At 42.4% G+C, this 22,454-nt stretch overlaps 1 protein-coding gene across 1 annotated transcript in view; it reads left to right on the top strand.

Moving 5' to 3' along the window:
- The first annotated feature begins 409 nt into the window (after positions 1-409).
- The window catches only part of NCAPD3 (non-SMC condensin II complex subunit D3), a 29,736-nt gene continuing 7,691 nt past the window's right edge, over positions 410-22,454 (top strand). The window contains exons 1-24 of the mRNA XM_075723177.1: positions 410-490; positions 1,135-1,297; positions 2,114-2,292; positions 3,658-3,663; positions 4,575-4,754; positions 5,187-5,248; positions 5,516-5,603; positions 6,947-7,080; positions 7,804-7,876; positions 8,489-8,614; positions 8,794-9,046; positions 9,566-9,628; positions 9,803-9,886; positions 12,650-12,723; positions 13,657-13,791; positions 14,568-14,788; positions 16,268-16,459; positions 16,791-16,888; positions 17,019-17,134; positions 18,548-18,655; positions 19,186-19,297; positions 19,393-19,500; positions 20,526-20,764; positions 21,521-21,600. Coding sequence (XP_075579292.1) covers positions 2,146-2,292; positions 3,658-3,663; positions 4,575-4,754; positions 5,187-5,248; positions 5,516-5,603; positions 6,947-7,080; positions 7,804-7,876; positions 8,489-8,614; positions 8,794-9,046; positions 9,566-9,628; positions 9,803-9,886; positions 12,650-12,723; positions 13,657-13,791; positions 14,568-14,788; positions 16,268-16,459; positions 16,791-16,888; positions 17,019-17,134; positions 18,548-18,655; positions 19,186-19,297; positions 19,393-19,500; positions 20,526-20,764; positions 21,521-21,600 — 2,699 coding nt within the window. The 5' untranslated portion in view covers positions 410-490; positions 1,135-1,297; positions 2,114-2,145. The remainder of the gene's footprint in view (positions 491-1,134; positions 1,298-2,113; positions 2,293-3,657; positions 3,664-4,574; positions 4,755-5,186; positions 5,249-5,515; positions 5,604-6,946; positions 7,081-7,803; positions 7,877-8,488; positions 8,615-8,793; positions 9,047-9,565; positions 9,629-9,802; positions 9,887-12,649; positions 12,724-13,656; positions 13,792-14,567; positions 14,789-16,267; positions 16,460-16,790; positions 16,889-17,018; positions 17,135-18,547; positions 18,656-19,185; positions 19,298-19,392; positions 19,501-20,525; positions 20,765-21,520; positions 21,601-22,454) is intronic.

Here is a 22,454-nt window from a genome sequence, read left to right as displayed (position 1 = left end):
GCGGCGGCGGCAGCGCGCGATTGGCGGGTTCGAAGGGCTCGCTGGCGGCATGGCGGCGGCGGGGCAGCTGCCGCGCGCCCTGGAGGGCTGGCGGCTGCGCGACCTCGGCGGAGGTGCGGGGCGGCGGGCGCTGAGGGCGGCGGCGGGCGGCGGGGCGGGCAGCCGGGGCTGAAGCTGCCGGGGCTGAAGCTGCCGGCCGTCGTCCCTCGGGCCCGGCGTTTCTGCCGTCATGGCTCCGCTCCTTGAGCGCCAGGCGTTGTTCGGAGCGCCCGCCTGGAGGAGCAGCGGCGGCCCGTGCCTGTCAACCCCGTTGTTTGGCTTTTCCCCCCTCGCAGCCTGGGCGAACGCCGTCTGGGATCTGGACTTCACGGAGGCGGAGCCGCTGGATCCCGGGATAGCAGAGGAGATCGCGGGAGACGGGCTGGATGCTTTCACCTGGCTCTACCGGTGCCTGTCGCCGTTTGCCGGGGAGGACCGGGAGAGCGGAGAGGTGGGGCCGCTTGCACCGGGCCCTGCCGCTGGGCAAGGACGCGGGCCCGGTGCTGGGGGGCTCCGCAGGGCTGCCCTGCCTCGGCGGTCACAGGATGGGCCGAGAGCGCACCAGAGAGCTCCTGTGTGCTGGCCTGCTTCGGGCGGAGCTGTTCCCAAGTTTTGGAAAAAATCTTTTAATTTAATATAGCATAATAATAATGTAGTGTAATAATAATATAATGCAATCATAACAATACAATGCAATATTAACATAATATAATGCAATCATAATATAACAACGTAATGCAATATTAACGTAATACAATCATAATATAACAACATAATGCAATATTAACGTAATACAATCATAATATAACAACATAATGCATTAATATAATACAATCAAAATATAATATAACAACATAATGCATTAATATAATACAATCAAAATATATGATACAATAATATAATAATACAATACAACATAAAATAGATACAGCATTATATATTATAACATTACTATTAAAACATATTTTAAAAAAAAATATCATATACAGAGGGGGTTGGTTGCAGTGACAACTGTTGAAGTGTGAATCGTAGCTGCTGGTGGACAGCTAAGTTGTTACGGGATTTCTCACAATTACTCGCCTGTTTTTGCCTCAGAATATCTGGACCTTGTTTGCTGAAAACAACTTCTCTCCTAATGCTCTCGTGGCTGTGTTGCATCACTTTGTCCAAGCGGGCCAGCACAAAAGAGCGAATGCACAGCAGAGGGTTTACGCTCTTCACGCGGCCGGCTTGTACTTCTTACTGCTGGAAATCCCAGGTGAGCGAAGGGCTGTGCCTCTTTGTTGTTGGATAAAACACTGCTCAGGCAAAATCAGCTTTTTCTCGTTTATAAGAATTCCAGGTGGAACAAGTGATGGCTTTTCAACTGTTCGCTTGATCTCCCTGAAATCCTTGGGGATCAAACTGAGCCACGCTGTGGAACGCTGCAGAGCTGTTGTGGTCTGATAGCTGCTTGGTCTCCTGTCGTAAAGCGGCTTGATGGTCTCGGCCCGGGTCTGCGTTGCCGTGCATCTTCTTACTAGACCCATGAGAAGGTCGACAGAGGAGTCTGCGCGGCACACAGAGCTGGAACTACACGCATCCCTCTGGTTTGACGATAATACGCAGTGAAGGCAGAAGCTTATTCCTCTTCCTGCTCTGTACCTAGAGAGCATTTCACTGTGCGGTGCTTTTGGACAGGTTCATTTGTGAAAACAAAAGTATTCATTTAAAATAACCAGCAGCTGGAGTTTTCTAGGTTGATTCACAGCAGTATCTTTTGGTATCCAAGGTTAACTTGTACTCTACTTAAATTTTGCTATCTTTGTTGTGCAGCACGTTACCAGCTGGAAGGGTTCAATCAGCTGGTGATCCTACCGGAGAATGTCATCACTGATGACATGTCATCCTGATGCAGTTTGGCTTTGTTCAAACAATTCTTTCTTCTTCTCCTGAACTTTCTTAGGCTCCCAGGACAATGCCTTTGTTTTGGCCGTCTATTTGGCTGCCAAAGCAAATGGAGAGATGGCCAGGTGATTTGATGCTCTCTCTGTATTTTGTCTGGAAGATGGCTGATGTTGTCTTTTCTGTGCAGGCAGCGTGGCTAACCAGCTGTTCCATCAAGTGATGTTTGATAAATGTCTTCACACCCTGACAAAAAGTTGGCCTCAGGAACTGGATCTGATGAGGAAAAGAAAGAAGATACACGCTCAAAGCTCTCAGACTAATGCAAGAAGAAATAGAAAGAAAGGAAAACCGTGCAGGAATGGCAATGTAAGATGTTTGTTTTATCTTCAGATATAAATCTCTATTAATAAGCAAATTGTTAGCAAGCTATTTTACTTCTAGGTCAGTGTCATATTCTTCCTCTTTTTCACCCCTTTTTTAATTCTTAACCTTTTATTCAGCAGTTCAGTTCTGCTCTTGATCCTCTACCTATTATTAGGAATTTCAGCGGTCTGATGATTCAACATTAGCTGCAATTTCCTGGCCGCTGACTAATAGAAAAAATATAGCTTATTTCTCTGTGGCATATTGTTAGAAAGCTCAGTCGCAGAGGGAGAAACTAATTTATATCAGCTTCTTCAGGAGACCTTCAAGTTAGTATGTGACCAGCTTGCGGATGACATTTGAGTTTCCTTACCAACTTACTGATGGGAAGTTAAGGACTAAATCATAGAATCATAGACTGGTTTGAGTTGGAAGGGACCTTTAAAGGTCAGCTAGTCCAACCCCCCTGCAGTGAGCAGGGACACCTTCTGCTAGATCAGGTCACTTAGAGCCCCATCCAACCTGGCCTTGAATGTTTCCAGGGATGGGGCATCTACCACCTCTCTGGGAAACCTGTGCCAGTGTTTCACCACCATCATCTTAAATTTCTTCTTTATATCCAGTCTAAATCTATCCTCTTTCAGTTTAAAACCATTACTCCTTGCCCTGTCGCATCAGGCCCTGCTAAAACGTTTATCCCCATCTTTCGTATAAGCCCCCTTTAAGTACTGAAAGGCCACAATAAGGAGCCTTCTCTTCTCCAGGCCGAACAACCCCAGCTCCCTCAGTCTTTCCTCACAGGAGAGATGCTCCAGCCCGCCAATTGTTTTTGTGTCCCTTCCCTGGACCTGCTCCAGCAGGTCCATGTCTTTCCTGTGCTGAGGGCCCAGAGCTGGACTCCAGGTGAGGTCTCACCAGAGCAGAGTAGAGGGGCAGAATCACCTCCCTTGACCTGCTGGCCACACTTCTTTTGATGCAGCCCAGGATGGAGTTGGCTTTCTGGGCTGCAAGCGCACATTGCCGGCTCATGTCCAGCTTTTCATCCGCCAGTACCCCCAAGTCCTCGGCAGGGCTGCTCTCAATCCCTTCATCCCCCAGCCAGTATTGATACCGGAGGTTGTCCCGACCCACGTGCAGGACCTTGCACTTGGCCTTGTTGAACCTCATAAGGTTTGCACGGGCCCACTTCTCGAGCTTGTCCAGGTCCCTTTGGATGCCATCCCATCCCTCAGGCATGTCAAACACACCACTCAGCTCGGTGTTGTCTGCGAACTTGCTGAGGGTGCACTCGATGCCACTGTCTGTCATTGATGAAGATATTAAACAGCACTGGTCCCAGGGGCTCCTATTGACTGACTCCTTGAACAGCTGGAAGTTTGCTTTCCTAAAAGTCAGGCTCCTGACTTTACTCTTCACCTGACCCATATCCCTCAGGACTGCGAACCACACCAGTGCACGATCACTGTGGCCCAGGCTGCCTCCAGTTTTGATGTCACCGATTAGCTTACTTGCATTGGTGACCATCAGGTCCAGTGTCGCATCCCCTCTGGTAGGGCTGTCTATTACCTGGCTTAAGAAGTTATCCTCCGTGCGCTCCAGGAGTCTCCTGGATTGCCTACAGCTTGCTGTGCTACTTTTCCAGCAGATATTGGGATGATTGAAGTTCCCCGGCAGGAACTGCTCGTGGCTGTTCTTCAGAGACAGCTCTTCACACTCTATACATTTCTTTATGTAGAGGGCAATGCCTCCACCCCTCCTTCCTCACCTGTCCCTTCTGAACAGCCTGTAGCCATCGATAGCTGCACTCCAAATGCTTTGGTTAGCTGTACTCAGCTGCTCGTTCTAACATTTATATGTTTTGGGTTTTTTTAATGGAACTGAGGATTACGCATCAGCAATCCTGAGAGCACATCGGTGTCGTAGGGTCATGACAAGCAAGGGAAGAAGGGCATAGGCACAACGGGAATTACTTGAGATGAATCTCCAAGTGTCAGATCAGAATTCAGATAATTGTCTTCAGTTCTGATGGACTTTCTCCTTTAAAACAAGAATAGACTGTGTTGGAGCTTTCTTTTTTTTGTACCAAACTTTCCCCTTTCTGTCTGTTGTTTGGTATTTTTGCCGCTGCTAAGTGTGTTAATTAATCTGGAAGAAAAGTTTAGAAGTGTGGATGTGAAATCAGGTAGGACCTAGCCTGAGAACTCTATGAAGCACCGAAATGTGCAAAAGAGATCAGCCAGTGCTGTGGGACAGGATGGTGCTCTTTCTCTTTTCTACCGATATAGATGGAAGAAATACTGGAAGAGGAGGAGGAGGAGGAAGAGGATTGTGAAAATGTTTACTTTTCAACGGACGATCTTCTTCAAGTTCGCAACTCAATCTTCCTTCTTTTGAAAAACTTCTTAAGACTTCTACCTAAGTTCTCCCTAAAAGAAAAACCTCAGTGTGTGCAGAACTGCCTGCAGGTAATAAGATTCAACTCAAGGAACCTTACGTCCCCTAACTCAAACTTTTGGTGGATGCAGAGCACTCCGTAGCTGTGGGAGTGATGGCAGCCCTGCCTTTCATAAACTGGTCCCCTGATTAGACTGTCCTCAGTGTAAATCTTGGAGCGGGGTGCCAGCTCCATGTTACAGAGCTTCCTTATCCTTAGCGCTTGCTGGCTAGTGCCAGCCAGGCAGTTCGTGTTTTGTTCTGAGGTGCTTACCCCTCGCCGTACCCGTGGGGAAGTCGCGTGGTATTGAGCCTTGGGACTTTGGGGTCTGCGTATGCTCTGTTTCAAGGGAGGTACTGTGGTTCGAAAGTTAGACTCAAGTTCTCTGTGGTCTGACATCCAAGCAAACCTGCACGTCTTCCCTTCGTCTGAATTAGCTAAGCTTGTCTATGTTTCTTTGCAGATCTTCGTTGAAATGACAAACTTTGAGCCAGCGGTACACGAGTTCGAGTTTTCAGCAGCAATGTGAGCAAATAATTCTTAATGTTTATACGACGCTTTGAACAAGTAAAGCGCTCAATGCTTGTGATGCTATTATCATGTTTATACGAAAATGAAAGCAGCGATTTCTTTCGCTGAAGATAATTAGAACATGTTCCACCTAGCTAACAGTAAACAACATCTAGTGAATATTGAATGTTTTCCAGTCAATGAGCATGTTTAGTTGTAATAGTTGTGGTAAATGTTTCTCTGATGAGAGATGAAGACACCTCTTTGCCTTCTTTTGCTTAGGAATGTTAACGAAGCCAAGTACATTCCTGAGCTGGCCTATCATGGCCTGCGATTACTGTGTTCCCCGCTACATGGGACAGAAGAAAAGGTAAAAATTGGACAAAATCTTTAAAATTCCCACTGCTGTATTGAAAAAGAGTAGTTTCTTTCCTTCTCAGCATGTCATTTTTGCTTGCATGTTTTTTACTTATTACATCAGGGGTTTTTTTGTGTGTGTGCATGCCTTTGCTGGCTCAGAGGCAAGATGCTTTCTTCCACCCCAGTCCTTATTTACTTTGACTTGTATGATGATGCATTTCGTGATCGTTGAATTCTGTGCTCTAGTGATTCTTGTGGCAAGTGAATTGAAAAAAAGAGGATAGCTACAGTGGCATTAGATCTCTGCATCTTAAAAGAGAATTCCAGGTTACTGCCTTTGCCTGGAATTTTCTTGCTTCCTGCTAGGTGGAGCTCCAGCACTGCTTGGCAGCATGCTGTGGCATTGGGTTGTGCAGCAGTGAAGCATGATGGGGAAGCGTTACGCGCAGATGATGATAAGCAGGGCTGATTCTCATTCAGAGAATATTCTGTCATCATGGAACATCCAGTTCTACCAGAAATGTGTCTGCAGCTTTACATTTTTATTTTGTTAAATTATCAAGCACACTGTGTCATCTCCCACTTATCTGTGTGCTGCTCCTGTGCATGGGGCTTTTGAACTTTGGGTGTGCCTGCGCTGCTGTGTCTGCGAGTCTCTGTAAGCCCATCTGAACTAGTTCTGAGCTTGCACACCAGGGCATTAGCGGCTGTCTAGTCAGGAAAGCCTGGAGCTTAGTACACGCTAACCTGACATCTACCTGAGTGTCTGCCCAGCTTTGGCAGCCTTAGACCTGTGTGTTTCATCCTTCTTTGTTTCTCAGTGCAGCACAGGCTTTTCAGAATTGTTGACATTTGTGGTATCAAGAAGATGTAGTAGCTCCCCTTCTTAGACCCGCCTTTTTCCCTGCCTCTCCTGTTTGACTGCTCAGTGAATGTCAGGGTAGCGAGGCATGCCGTGGTCCCAAAAGTGTGGCGAGGAGGAAGCTCCAAAAGTTGAGGTGCACAAGGCAATAGAAATGTGCGTTTAGTTTAAGATGTCTTCTGTGCAAAAACCAATTAATTTCCTCATATTCCAAATGTCTGGTGAATTGAAGTCCGCTGCTTTGGAGGGGATCTGTTGATGTTGTCAGGAAGCCCTTAGGCCTTACTGGACTTGTATGAGAACACGACAGCTAGGAAGGATGTTGTGTGTATTAATGGGTTGTCTGTGAATTATTCTGCTAGGAGTCATATTTTGACAGGTGCTAGTATTTGGATCTAAGTTTATTTGGTTCAGAATTGTTTCATAAACCTGGTCAGAATGCTTGTCAGCCGCTACTGAAATGAACCTGAAAACTAACCTTCTCTTTCCAGATTCTTCGTTGTGTCTTCCAGCGAATCCTCAATGTCATTCTTATGCTGGAAAGTGGTGCGGGTTCCAGATGCCCAGTCCTTGCAATCACATCAGCTGTGATCAGTGCCAGGAATCAGGCTATAAAATTCATCAGGTGAAGTACAGAGCTCTGGCACTACCCTTCCTGGGTATGTCTGCTCTTTCTTCTGGCATGCCTTCGCTTTACTCTTTAGTTGATAAAGGGATGAGACAAACTGGCACTGACTTTGAAGTCATTTGTGCAAATGAAGTTTAATTAAAATGTCTGTAATGGGAATTTACTGAACTTGCTGGTGGAGGGGAAAGAAGGCTGTTTGACAGAAAAGCAGCAGCCAGTGGAAGGGACCTACCTTCTCTATTTTGCTTTGTGTCAGTTTCTCAGGTTTTGTAGTTTGCTACAAAATATTGTGAAGAAGATAAAAGATTAATATGGAGCTCACTTCTCTTTGGTTCTTTGCTTTCTCCTGCTTAAAGATACATTTTGCCTATGTTTATTATTCCCTGGGTCTGGGGATCCATGTTGTTGGAAAGTGTGGTTTGTGCAGAGATCCCCAGACAACATATACTAAGTAGACTGAGGATGAAGAAGCTTTTCATATTGTCCTTCTACTTGTAGAAAGGTATTGGAAGAAACGTTTTCTGCCTGCAAAGCCAGGTTAATGTAGAAAGCAAGTAGGTCTGCTCCCTGACCATATCCTGTTGCGCTAGTGCTCGTGATTCCAGAACACGCGCTTTTCTTGACTTTTGAAATGCATTCCAAAAGGAATGTCCTTGACTTGATTTTTGCTCTCTTATAAAACCAGCTTTATTAAAATTTGCTTCTTTTTCTTCTGTGCAGTTCTGTAGTAGATGAGCTGAAAGAAGTTGTTTTTCCTGTTCTTCGAATATTACTGCAACATATCTGTACCAAGGTATGCTAAGCTTTGTCGCATCTTAAGCTGAAGAACTCAAGTGTGGATACATTGCAGTATCTGTAATAGTTAGGAAATCTATTTTCACAGTGTTTTGTAAGGCATGAAAAGATTTTAATCATTTGCAAATTTCTCGACAGCCTGATTGCATTTTGTGTTGATCTTTATTGGAGTTTTCAGACATCTTAAAAATAGTATCGTGCTCTAGGAGAATACTGCGGGTGAACACTTCCCCCTTCATTCACAATTGATTCTACCCTACTGTTGACTTTTCCAAAATTTGCAGTTGCTTTTACCACAGTTTTGGTAGATAGAGGAAAATGAGGATTATGACAGCTCTTTGCCTAGCTAACTGTCTGAAGACTGCCATATAGAAATACTGCCTCTGGATTTAATCTAAGCTCGCCTTTGCCTAGGGGAATTTGCTGTGTGACTGCGGGTGAGTGCTGAAGGAGTGACCAAGGAAGCTGTGATTGTTCTCCCAGTCGTTGCTGAATGTGGCCGTATCACCTCGTTAAATAAAAAATATTTATCTTAAGCCCTAAAATGCCATTCTGGCTTGTAGAGCGGAGCATTGAAATATCATGCCATGTGATTGCCCTTGTTTTTCAGGTCCCAGATAAGGCTGATTATCGCACATATGCTGCAGAAGCCTTGGTGAATTTGCTGAATAAACTCCCTTGTATAGAGTTTGCCGACTTCATCGCTTGGCTTTATAAATACTCACACCACGCTAAAGTAAGTACATCTCCTTGATGTTCAGATACAGCAGTATTTTGAAGAATGAAGGGTCCAGTATCGGTACTGAATAGCGCTGTTGTTATTGCTGGTACCTAAAAGCGAGTAAACGGAGTAGGCAATGCTTGTGTCTTTGCTTATGTTAACAGAGCGCCTTGTGTGCTTTTTCTCCCGAACAGGTTGCTTACAGAGTGTTTGCTCTTGATGTAGCATTAGCTTTGTTGGATGTGCCGGAGAGGAACTTGGACAGCTCCTTGTCCCTGGATCATCAGAAGTTTCTAAAGCATAAGTTTTTAGTACAGGACATGGTGTTTGGCCGGTGTTCGGACAAAGCACCTGTGGTCCGTAGCAAAGCTTTAAGCAGCTTTGCGCACTGTCTCGAAATGAAAGCTGCTGCTACCTTGGAGAGTATACAGGACTTATTACAAAGCTGTAAGTATTATAGATAAATTAGTGAAAATATTTCTTGAACGTTCTGGGGAATAATTACTGGGAGATAAGAGAACTAGTTGTCAGGAACTGAAAAATCTGTACATAGCGTCCTTGTGTATTGTGTCATAACGAGAAGTAATAGATGAGTCTTGTTACTCATGAAGCCTTATATTTGGAAGGGATTTATTCTCGTATATTGGTCCTAAATAGATTCCTCCATGAGATACCTTTGAAGGATATTTACAGATGACTGAAATTGCTCATTGGGGGGAAAAAAAGAAATTGATTCCTGCCTGACAGCTGATTAAGTCTTGAGTTGCCTTTTGCTTCTGCTGAGTTGTTTTGTTCGTCATTGGCATTCTGAACTCCCTCAGGTGTGGTAAAGGCCAGATGGCACAAGTCAGAAGTATGCACATAGCATCCTACAGTTAGATTACTTGCCTGAAAAAATTTGGAATGACAGAATATCCAGAATTAGAATACTTCATTTCATTTCCTTTTTTTATTTCTTTTTGGCAGCCTCTGACCATACAGTTTTGGAAGCAAACACAAACTCTGCGAGTCTGATAGTCAGTGCAGAAGGTATAGAGTCATTCTCTTATAGTAAGTCTCAGGCTTTTCTTGGCATGCCATTTTCTAAAAATATGTGTATCTGTAAAACCTAGGGCATGCATGAGGCTTTCTGTTTAACAGTGAACCATCTTGCTGCGTGAACATATGCCTTTTTTGTTCTTAAACTTTTAACTTTTCTTTCAGCTGTGTCCAACCACCCACTGAAGACCTTACCGACTTTCAAAACTATTGAGTTGACGGACAGCAGCGATACTGCTGTGCTTGATGGTACGTCAAAATTATACTAGCCTTTTCAGATAACTTTTCAAAACCTTAATTGAAATTAGACTTTCTGAAGTGTATTCGTTGTCCATTTTTCAAGGAAGCAGAGAGAGCTTTCCGTGCAACCATTAAAAAACACTTATGGGTGATGAAAAGGGTGGAAGTGCCAGCCATGAAGGAATACTACTTCCACTCAAGTCTGAAAAATACATTTAATCTTGAAATACTGATGTTCGTTTGTACTAATGTGGTGGCAACACTTGTTGAAAAGCAGGTGATTTATTCTTTCCAAAAAGGATGGTAATCGATGTGGGATATAATACTTGTAACTCCATAAATTTAAGGGTAATTAAATCCCTTGCTCCAGTGCACAAAGAACTAATATATTTTTCCTACATAAAATGCAGCACCTTTGACTAGCACTGTTACGTAGGGAAGAATTCACTTCTCTGCAGCATCAAGTATTGGCTGGAGTTGAAAGCAAAGTGTGAGGTTAAATGGACTGATGCAGAATGGCAAGCAGCTAGTTCTAATTTGTTGATAGCATGAAATCAGCATGTAAGTTGGCTTTTGTGGCCACGATGTTCCTTCTTTGAATCTCGTCCTTTCTTTTCCTCTTCCTTCTAAAAGCTTTTCTTCCTAACCTTTAGGCCTCTGCCAGTATCTTTGCTCTCAGTTCTTGCTGTTCACCTCTCTTGAACTGCTGACAATTCAATTCGCCGCTTAGTTCACATCCTGCGTTTGTGTCTTTGTTACATGTCTCATGCTGCTCTTCATGTGGGATCTCTCTCCCTATCTCCATGAGCCAGGCTCCAATCTTCTCCATTGAAAGCTTTCTTTTAAAACATTTCGCTGATAAATGTCATTAATCTGCTCTCTCAGATAGAAATGTCCTCCAGGCCACTTAAGGTATTGTGTATTCCCTGTTTAGTTGCAGACTCCTTGTGGCAGAGGATGCCCGGTTTTGTATCTGATACCCAGCTGAGCGTACACTTGGCAAAACAAATTAAGAAAAGGGCTGGATAAAAAAGGACTGTCTGGAGCTCAAGAGGATAGCTGAAATACAGGGCTCTCCAAGTCAGTCAAGGTGCATTAGTAGAGCTGTCTGGCACGCACTTGTGTTTGGCTTACGCCTGTGCTAATTTTGCACTTCTGTGAAGACCAAACAGCTCATATTTTAGAAGCGAAATAAATCTTAGCTGAGGATGGTCAGAGCATGCTAAATGCACAAGGACAAAGATAAGAAGGGTAGGGATAATCTGTACGGTGAAGTATGCACTGCAGAATTACCACTGCCCAACGGTATACAGACAATATGTTCCCTTGATATTTCTCAGCCTTTTAGAACTCGGGTTTTTTGTTTGGTTGGTCGTTTGTTTTGGGGTTTTTTTGGTCTCTTTTCTGTGTCACTGTGAGTAAAATCAATGTCAGCTGGCAAAGTGTGCTTATTTTAGCAGATTTGGTCACCTTCACAAGAGCTGGACTATTTTAATGGCAAAATCTTGCAATAAAATGGTTCTGTGCTTTTTCTGTCAAGCTGTTCTCAGGAGGAAGATGCAATTGAAGTTAGCTGCCCATTAAGAAAGCACAGATCAAAGTCCCTTTGCTTCCTTTGGTAAAAATTTGTTTTCAAACTGCTTTTGATTAGTTCCCTGTGACTAATCCTATTTCTTAATGGCAACAGAGTGGATCTCCACATGAATCTCTCTAAGTAGCAGGTCTTCGAATTTGGCATATATTTGGGAAATCTTACTTAATGCTGTAAGAAATCTAACAAACAGCACTAAATAGAAACCTTAAAAGCAATGGTAAAATGCTTGAAATCAGCATTGCCAGCTTGTCAATAGCCCCTTTGAATGATTCAAAAGGTGAGAAATTATTGATTGTGGCTCTGTGTATTCAGTTGTGTGTCATTTAGTAAACTATCATCTCAGTTATGTGTTTTTCCTGAGAACGTGCGGAAGTGAGTATGAATATGGCTAGGAAAAAGAAAATTTGAGGCCTGACGTGACATTGAGGGAGGGGAGATGTGTTCTGGTTTCCTTGTAGGCTCTTGGGTTCATCTTTGTAGCTGCCATTCTGCAGCCTCCAGGAATTCAGTCAGTTCATATGTGGAGTAATTTCTCCTCTGTAAAACGCAGCAGTTCGTATATTAATACTTTGTGCTGTGTGGAGCTCTGAGGCATAACTCACAAAAGGTTGTAGGCATTTTAAGCTCTCAGCATTCAAGTCTGGTAACCTGTCTTGGGTCTGCGTTGGATTCGTTTGTCTGTGCTCTGCCCTCAACATGCTTTTTCCCACAGATGGCAGGGTTACCTGTGCTACAGGCTTTTGTTAGAACTGTGCATGATTCATCGGATGAACTTTCAAACTGTGAAGTTAGCCTAACATCTTTTATGTAGAAAAATAAATAGGTTGGAAATTACAGATTTTTTTTTTTTCTTTTGCTGCATGTATCATATGATTTGGTATATCATTTTCTTTTGTGGTATGTCCTAAGATGTATTTTCAAATGAAAGAACTTGGGAAAAATGGTTGGTTTGGGGTTCTTTTCCCCTCTGGCTTATACCTCATTCAGAATTATTTTGAGTGGCTTTTTTGTTATGCTTTGTTCAGTCCTCCTCTCTTGCCCTCTGAAGGTCTCGGGCAACAAATTGTTGCTTGGTTGAGTTCAGAGCTGTATTCCACCTTGCTGCTGCACAGTGTTCAATGTGTTAGTGCTGCTCAGTGGTGCTGTGGGTAATTTCTTTTTATCACGGTTTTGAATAGGAAAAGAGGTCATGGCCATGCTGAGACTGAGAGCTGGCGATGAGAAAACCAATGTGAGGAAATCTGCTCTCCAGGTACGGTGTTTTTCGCATGCTTCCCGGTTCTCGGTGATTACCCAGAATGCCGTTAAAATAAATAATTAGGCCATAGTACTGTAGCAAACTATATAACTTTGCCCACCTGTAGCTTCTTGCTATTCCTGCAGGGTGCCTACAGGCCTTAAAAAGGTCTTGTTTACTAGTTCCTGATAAGTAAATAATGCAAGCATGATGATGGAAAATTTTTCTAGTACTCTTGCTGGCATTCTCTTATTCCATCATTTAGAAAGAGAGGCTCTTTTCAAATGTCAATAGGCATTTCAATTAAGCAACTTCCGTATAAACTGAAGCATGTTAGCTGCTTAGTTTGTTTTGACCTTGTTAACAAAGAGATTAGGTTATATCCAGCCTCTTTTTGAGGTATGCATTGCTTTGCTTCTTGCTCACTTTTTTTAATGAAGTCATTAGCTTTTAAAGAGATATGCTTCAATGAAAATTTCATCATTTTAAAAAATACGCTTCTGCTGTTGACTGCCTTCCGCTGTTAGTCCTCTTCACCCCAACTCTTCCCCCTCAGTTCACACACTGATTTGAGCTTCTCAAGTTAAGGCTTTACAATTGTTTTGATGCTTTTTGGTTTTTTTTTTTTAAAAAAAAAATCCCCTCTTCCTTATTACCAGGTAAAAAACTTGGTTCATACAAGAAACACGTTATTTTCAGGGGGAAATTGTGACATTGACTCTATTCCAATGCTGTTATAGAATTGGAATGACTGAAAAGATGCTTTCTGTTTCATTCTACATCTCTGTTTGTGCCCAGTACTCATAAATTGTTAATGTGATATTTCACTCTCGGTGAGATAAATTAATCTCTAGTTAAAGTTGGTAGGGGGTAGATTGATTTTTGATTTGCTACCCAATGCGCGTGGCCTGTATTCCCAACAAAGTAATGCTGGTATTTGGCTTCTAGGTTTTTGTGAACATCCTGAAGCACAAAGTAGTCCCTTGTACTGAAGAAGATCTGTCCGCTCTTCAAGATCGTTGCCGGGACCCCGCTGTTTCTGTGCGGAAGCAGGCCTTGCAGTCTATAACAGAGCTCCTTGTGGTGAGAAAAAAATATCGTGAATTCTTATGCAGACCTTAGATGAGTGAACTGTGGGTTAAAAGGAGGAGGAAACAGACAAATCTGGTACATGTCAATTGTTCATTCAGTGAATTTCATTTCAAGACTGTGTTTTAATTTTTTTTATTACCTTTTGACTTGGAAGTCATGACTCATTCTTATACATACTTGTGATTTATGTAGGATGCTTCCAACTGTTGGAAACATTTATTTTCCTGGCTGTTGATTTATGTGTCATGGAGAAAATGTTTATGTTGCTGGCCTTCTCAAGTTAAAAAAAAATCTGATTCACTTTACTAAGATGTAATGTGTAGATGATAGCACTGCAATATTTTCCTTTCTTTTCTATTTATTCACAAAGGGTTAGTAACTTAGGCTTGGGGCATAGGGTTTATATTAAGCAAAGCTTTTTCTTTTTTTTTTTAGTGTTAAATCATCTGCTGTACAGCTTTATTGTGATACTGTTATAATTATTTATAGGGTTTCAAAACAAACTATTGCAGTACTTTAGCAGAGCACCAGGTTGCTTGATCATAGATATGATCAAATACCTTGTGGTGTCAAGGAGATACAAGTTCCCTTGTCCCATATGCTGCCACACTGCAGTGCTAGTTGAGCAGTATGCTGGGGTTTATTAAAACTTATTTTCAAAGTTAGTAGCTGAATCTGGAGGTTACTAGGCCTTTGCTGATCTTACCCATGCGTATAGGATCCTATAATGATTTTAAAATGTTTCTAATACAACGTGTCTTTCTCAGTCTCAGCACAATAATGTTCTAGTGCAGAAGGCCTGGTTAAACGGAGTGGTGCCTGTTGTGATGGACACTGAAAGTTCTGTCCAAGAAAAGGCCTTGGATTGCCTTGATCAGCTCTTGTTGCAACATATAAAATATTATAATAAATTCAGGAGTGAAGATGGAAAGCAGGCTCTAGCGTGGGATCTCCTTACGCTCTTGACTTCAGAAAGCCAGGAGCTGAAGTAAGTGCATTTTTCCCTTGATTGTGGGCTCTGATGGCTTTTCCGTAACATCCCTTTGTCCGATGCGTTGAATGTTTTTATTGCCTTTACTATGTTAGCATTCATGGACAAAACCCAGAATTTTTTTTACTTTTAATCCTGTTAGAATATGCGACTTTTCCTTTACAGAAGGAAATTGCATTTTGACTGAAGGACTAAGATAAGAGTATGAGTTTATACTCTCAGTGCTCTCACTCACTGTGTGGCCACAGACCATTAGGTATCATCGTTTACATATTGTTTAAGTGCATGTGCCATCTTATTGTGCAAGGACAAGAAATTAAATTTATTGGGGTGGTTTTTTTTTTTTAAAGCTATTTGAATTCCTTGCTTGAAACAGTAGTATAAGTGCATAGTACTGCTAGAGATGGAAACTATCATGTTGCAAGGTGTTTGTGTTGCTCTGCCAGTTCCTGGGACAGAGGAGCTGTCGAGCGTGGACAAGCTGGCAGTTGGCAAGAAGAGTGCAGTTTTCCTTTGTGTCAAGTATTTTCACTTGCTGCTCTTGTTACCTGTGCTCTCTCCCTGAGCTCAAGTGTTCATATACAGGAGTGTTGCATGCTGTTCTTGATGTGTTGATAGCAGCATGAATATTTAAGTCAAATGGAGGTGTTCTGATGACAGAAGTAAGAAAGGATATATAAAGAAAGGAGAACATCGTCTTTTATTAATTCTGATGTACAATATGTTACTTGTCTTATGACAAACAGAATTATTCTGCAAAAGGCAGAATGCTGTGGGAAGAAGCAGAAGAAATGGGATGACACACAGTATGACAAGGACACAACATTGATTAAAGACAGCTGTATGTTTATTAGTCAACAGGGCATAATAGCTCAGAATTAGAAAATGAGATACTGGTTGTGCTGCCTTGCCAATCTGTGAAAGTGTCAATGTTCCAATTTGGGCTGTTTTATAACATAGTTTGCAGATTCATGGTGCCGCCTTCTTCATGACCTTAGAGTACCTTGCAGCTTGGTAAATCTCAGAACTCTTTCAACGTGACGTAGGTAACTAGGGTTAAATAGAAAAATGAGCAGGTTATGGTGCCTTAACATCAGTGTATCCTGTCCCATTATGGGTATTAAATAACAACTGCTAGAAAGTCTTTGTTACAGATTGCTGAAATTACATTTTCCTGATGTGTCATGGTATCAGTTGGACCTTCTGTCTTACTGACACAGAGCGCTACATCTATGCTTGTATGCCAGGTCCGTAGTGCGTCAGGATTATGAACTGAAAGACTGAAAATATTGCTGGTAAAAGATGTAGTAGAAATCCCTACGTATTCTGAGTAGTGGGAATGCCAAGCGATAGCAGCTTTGTTGCGTTGCCCAGCGTATCCTGGACAGGGATGCTGGATTTTACTGCCAGTGTCTAAGACCAAGTGTTTTGTTTACTCCCCCTTTAACTTAGTTTTCTTTTCTTTCTTCCTTGTAGCCGTTACTTGAACAAAGCTTTTCATATGTGGTCCAGACAGAAGAAGTTCACCTCCACTTTCATTAATAATGTCATGTCTCACGTGGAAACGGAGCACGCTGTACCGGCTTGGATGTTGCTCGCTAAGGTGGCAGGATCTTCACCCAAGCTGGATTATTCCAAGATCATTGAATCCTGGGACAATGTCAGCAGGTATATGTGTGCTTTGAACTCCGTCCTCTGTTCTGCAGGAAAGAGATGGGGTTGAAGAGGAGGAACAAAGCAAATGAGCACTTTCTGTCCTTCCAGAGGCAGATTGCTGTTTAGCTGCTTAGATCACAGTTCTTTATTCAGGCAGTTGGTTCTGCAGCTAGGAGGCAAGCAACAGCCTGCAGATTTGTGCAGTAACCAGCTCTTACCTTAAGCTTTTTGAGTTTTCATTTGCTTTGACAGGTCTGCCTTAATAATGCATATCCCAGATGAAAGGATTTTTCAGCTGTGATTTGTTGTTGGTCCTTAGTGTGTCTGCTCTACTGTTTTTCAGGCAGCAGAACACGAGCGCTGGTACTACAGGACATATACTGTGTGTCATCGGTCATGTTGCAAAGCACCTCCCTAAAAGCACCTGCGAGAGGCTGATTGGTGAGTGGCTCTGAGAAACTGCAGAGGGGAAGGCAGTGTTCATACCTCCCGTCTTAACAGTTATTTCTTCTCCATAAGCAGTTGATAAGCTTAGAAAATGCTTATTTTATGTGTGTGATCTCATTTTCAGATAATATCAAGTGCTGGCTGAGGGAGTCTCAGTGCCCCTTGGAGGTGATTAGCCCAGCTGTAGAAACTCTGCAGAAGCTCTGCCATGCATATGCAGATGTGCTGGAGGAGGCACAGGTGTGACTTAAAATGTGTCTTTTAAAATAGCTTGTTTCACACTTAGGAGGGCTGCCTCTTGAAGGCAGCTTCTGTCTCCAGCCTGTTGGTTGATTAGCTCTCTAAACAAAGAGGATCTGACTCCAGCAACTTGAGTCTGTTCTGCTCAGCTCTCTTAATTGCTTTACTGCAGTTGCGCCGGACAGCATCCTGTAGCTAAGGATGGACTTGTAAGAAATCTTCTTTCTTCAGGAAGATTTTCCCCCACCCCAACCTGAAATACCTTGCATTTGCCTTCTGTCAAAGCTTACAGAATTGCTAAAGGAGACCTATTGCTGTGCCTTTATGATATCAGCGATTTCTCAGGCTTGGTCTAGTTTGAAGCTATAAGCTTACAGAATAATCAGAGCTTATAGTATATCAGAGGTGCTGTAGATACACATATTTTCAGACCTCTTTCATGGGAGCAAACAGGGAGTGAATAACACATCATTTGCACATTTCTCTTTTCTGTCCCCATTTGTTTTATGCCATAGCTTTGTTCCGCTCCTGTAGTGAGAAGGTAGGCTATCTTTTGCTGGTAAAATACAGATCTCAGCCTGAGCACAGTCACAAAGAAGCTGAAACTGATGCAGGTCTCTCCTGCTAATGATTTCTCTTTGTGTATGTGTTATATCTCTCTTTGAATATTGATGACAGCTGTTTTATAATAGGCATCCCAATAAAGTTTAGTAAATAGTGTGCAAAACTGCACACTCTGTGCTTCAGAAGCCAGGGTGGATCAACGGTTTCTGGCTTTTTAAATTGACAGTCAGAAAATCCTCCCTTGTAGGTATAGTCATCACAGTATGTTGGCTTACAACCAAATGCAGATGTTCTTGTACATTGGTCACTTCAGCAGTTCTAACAGCTTAGCTGCCATACATATATGTATTTGGTTTCTTGTGTTACCAGTTTTAGATGGTAGAAAAAGAGAAATGATGCTTTATTTTCATCACAATCTGGTAGATGATTAGCTTTTTCTGTTTCCCCTCCACTCCTTGGAATTCACATCGTGTTTTCATTTGAATGGAACTGCATTTTCCAAACAACGTTTAAAAATTCACGCAGACAACCTCAAATGTGTTGGATATGCATGAAACGGTCGCCTAAATCCTTTTTGTTTAAATCTGTGATTTCTATAATGAAGTAAACTTAGGCCTGTGGATCATTAAAAGCCAGATTCTCCAAGGGCTTTTGACACTTGCATACATCCTTTGATGTGCAGGAGAATTTTAAAGCTCTAATGCACTGTCTGATTGATTTCAATAGGACGTAGATTATTAAAAGCATATAAGGACTTTCAGATTAGGGATTCATGTGTGGACAGATATAACAGCTACGTTTTGTTTAATTAATAAAGTGCTGAATTAATTTTGTTTAATTATGGAACAGGAGCTGCTCAACCAGGTGTGTGGAGATTTAGTATCCACCTGTGAAAGCTATATTTCGAATATAGTCCTTAAAGAGGATGGAGCAGAGCAGCTGCAAGAAGATCTCTTGGTAAGTTTGGTTCCCCTTCAGAGACTGGTCAAAGGATGTAGGTGAACTTGAAATTGGTGCTCCTGAAAGTTCATGCCAATAACTCTGTTACGTAGAAAAATACTGATGTGCATGCCTTGTGTGTAAGCTTGTAATGAAATGTGGTATTTATGGGCCTGGGAGCACCCAATAGTTTTATGCATCAGCAGTTTCTTTAAGGATACGATACCCCATGTATTTTTAATAAAATTACATGTTTTTTCTTTGCTTTTCCACTCATACCTCTTAGATGAGCTGTTTGGGAAATAAGTCTGTAAAACTCATAGAATGCTTTCAGGAGTACTTCAATATTACTAGTAGATGCATGGGAGTTGTAGCGTATTAAATACACACACACACCATTTCTGTTTCAAAGCTTCACCTTCTGTGTCTTCTTGAAAGCACGGAGGGAATGTTAAGTTGGTTTTGGAGAAGTACCATACCGACTCCTGCTGACTTAATTTGCGGCTCAGCCATTGCCTTTTGACTGCAGTGTTGCTTTATCTCTGTAGGTGAGGCACCTCTTCATCTTGGGTGAGGCTGCGCAGCTGTGTCCAGCCAAAGTGGAGAAACGCATCTTTCTTTTGATTCAGTCCATTCTGGCTTCTGTCAACGAGGACCAATGTGAGGCGCTCTCCTTTCTGCCTTTAGTTTTGCATTTACAGACACCACTGTTTACCAGAAAAGCATGTTTTCATTCCTGACCTGTTCTTTCCTAGTGTCTAGTTCTCGAGACAGTGAGGAAATTCCAGCCTCTCAGCCGCTGTCCCAATTCAGAGGATCATTCATGTCTCCAGTGGTCAGAGCTCATGCATTCATTACTCTAGGTAAGTGCCATCCCGCAGTAAAAGCGTGCCCTCGTGTATCCAATTCTCAGCCTTTCTGGATAAAGTTCTGCTCAAAAGCTGTGTCAGTTGTAACTGATAGCCACAGTACTCAATGTTTGCATTGCCTCAGCTCATAGCTTTTAGCAATGCAAAGATCCATGGTAACAAGTTGCACAAACCATAAAGATACTGCCAGCTATGTGACTGCTTCTCAAGGCGGTTAATGCATTAATAGTGATTAATAATTAGCAACGTCCTTCAGAATTGTACTGTCCTTGTACTTGAAGTTGATTGCTGTCTGGCTGAAGGATCATCTTACATGTAGTAAGGTGCTCAACAGAGGATGAAGAAAACTTGGTGCTTCTGGTGCAGTTTAGAGCAGAATGACTGCGTAGAGTTACTTGTTCTCCTCAGCATGAACAAAGAGCTGCTTTGTGATAGAAGCCTGGTCAAATCTACATCTCCAGTATTATGGAGAGTACTGAGTGAAAGTTGTGGTTTTGTAGTACCTCTGTGGTTAGGAACAAGTCTCTTCTCTTGCAGAGAGGTAGTATTATTCGTTCCTTAACTGCTTTGCGAAGCTTAGTACTTCTGTACAGAGCTTAGAAACAGTTAGGGAGAAATAATGTTAGAATGCAGGCTATTTTATATTAAGTTGGTTTAGTGATGCTCTTAGAGGTGGGTGTCTCCCTGCTATGCCTATGACAGCTGGGGCTGTTCGTTTTAGCTGCTTTGAATAATACCCTGTACACATAAATAGTTCTCTGTGAAGGAGGGAGTTTGGCATAGAGACCCACACTATAGGTCTAAGAGGAGTTTGGAAGAACTCCTTGAAGTATCATTTCTTTGAGAGATCGTGCAGATTGCTCATTAAGTTTCAGCATGTGTTTCTTGTTTGTTCCCCTGTTTACTTCCAGATTCCTTTCTTGGCTCATACTGGACTCAAAGGAGGCAGTAAGCTGGGCTGTGGTGGTTAGGAAGAAGAATATATTCACAGCACTGACAGTCTCATCTCTGTTTCACAGGTAAATTGTGTTTACAGCATGAGGATCTGGCAAAGAAATGCATTGCAGCTCTAGCTCGAGAACTGGAGGTGTCGCATGATGTGGCTGTTCGCAATAACGTTGTCATCGTTATGTGTGATCTATGTATCCGCTACACATCCATGGTGGACAGATACATTCCCAACATTTCGTTGTGTCTGAAGGACCCAAATCCCTTCATCCGTAAGCAGACGCTGATTCTGCTTACCAACCTTCTGCAGGTAAATAGAGGTCCTAAGCATGTATCTGACAGCCTGCTTCAAGTCCCTTTGTTGTGCTGAATACTGGCAAGCTGACCGGTGGGTGTATTGCTTGTACCTTGATTAATCTACACTTAATCAAGAAGACTTTAAACTGTGTATTTTGTTACTGCTTTTTTTTTGCTAGCTAGGCAGAAATCATATCAAGGACACTTAACGCAGTTGGATAATGAGATTATTTTTAGTCAATGGTTGTCTCTTTTCTTGTCTTCTCTTTTGTTTCTTTGAATGCCCTTCAATTTCACTTTTATATGAATGAATATAACAAGCATCACAGCACCTTTTTCTCCTACTGTCTCTGCTTATTGTTCTGAAGGTGTAAATGTTGAGAGGCTCAAGATGTTTACCCTCCCAATGTTCATATGAAGCCAGCCAAGGCTGATTTGGAGTGCATTTGGCTCTAAGAACAGTGTTGAAGAGCATGTGTGCCTTGGGATGGGAGAACAGATTTTTCATGTTTCTACTTTTTTATTGATAGCTGTGGTAAACCTAGAGGCTTGCCGCTGTGGCATTTATGCTGTTTAAAGCATACTCCAAAACATTGTTGACTTGGGGTTTATTTTGTGTGCCTCCAGCTGAAGCTGTAGAGCTTGTTCATTTGCCTGATGTACATTCTGCTAGCCTCCATCAGATATTGTCCTGACTACAGTCTGAAGGTTCACACTAGGATTTTTCCTGATTCAGGTTGATAATTTATTGTCCGCCGTTTTCTTACAGGAGGAGTTTGTGAAATGGAAAGACTGTCTCTTCTTCCGTTTTGTCAGTGTCTTGGTGGATCCAAATCCAGATATTGCCAGGTAAAATACTCACCTGTAAAATAATGAGAGAGTTGAAGATCAGAGAGGTACTCAAAATCAGTCTCAGTCTCGCACCTTCAGCATGCAAAGAAAAATTTCAGTGACAGAGCAGATGATTTATCCCGTTAACCTTTTTCACTTCTACAGTTGTTCATGCTTTAGGGTCTGCAATGGTAGCAAAGGAGTAGTGAACCTCTTTCCAAGTCATTTGAAGTCCCAAAGTAGCAAGCTGTGTGTTCTTGGCTGTCTTCAAAACATGCATCTCTGCTCTGTTTTTGACTCGCAGTTACCCAGAAAAAAAGGATTTTTTGAAACAAGCCTTTATGAAATCTTCCTCGTGGTTTTCTAATAGGCTCTGTCTTGAGTGCTAGTTTTGTTTTAGGAATAGGGTTAAATACTCTCTTTTTTCCTATATGCATGCCTTGTCTTTTTGAGCCTTCTACCACATGTTGTAATACTTTGACATGTAAGAGGATTTATGCACACTGGTTTTACATGCATGTTTATGAAGTTTTTGTAGGCTTCAAAGTCTCAAGCTGCTCTGTTACATGAGAAGCGAGAGCGTGGCAGATTTTTCTAAGGATGGTAGATCATGCAGGGATGCTGGATGCAGAGGAGGGTTGGACACCTTGCTACTTGTTTCTACCTGGAACAATCAATCTAAAGATTGGTGTTTCCAGGGCCATCAGCCTATCATTGCTTACTAGTGCATATTCACACTTTCTTTTCTCCTCAGTGAGTTTTTAGTATGTAAAAATGTCTTTCCAGTAGATGGTGACATTGCAACATCATGTTCCTAGAGCTTTAGCTGAGGAACACGGTGCTATTTCTTTGGGAACCTTTTTCTTTGCATC

The sequence above is a fragment of the Pelecanus crispus genome, chromosome 19 (assembly GCF_030463565.1).
Source record: "Pelecanus crispus isolate bPelCri1 chromosome 19, bPelCri1.pri, whole genome shotgun sequence".
Taxonomy (NCBI): Eukaryota; Metazoa; Chordata; class Aves; order Pelecaniformes; family Pelecanidae; genus Pelecanus; species Pelecanus crispus.
This window is presented reverse-complemented; position numbering and strand designations above follow the sequence as displayed.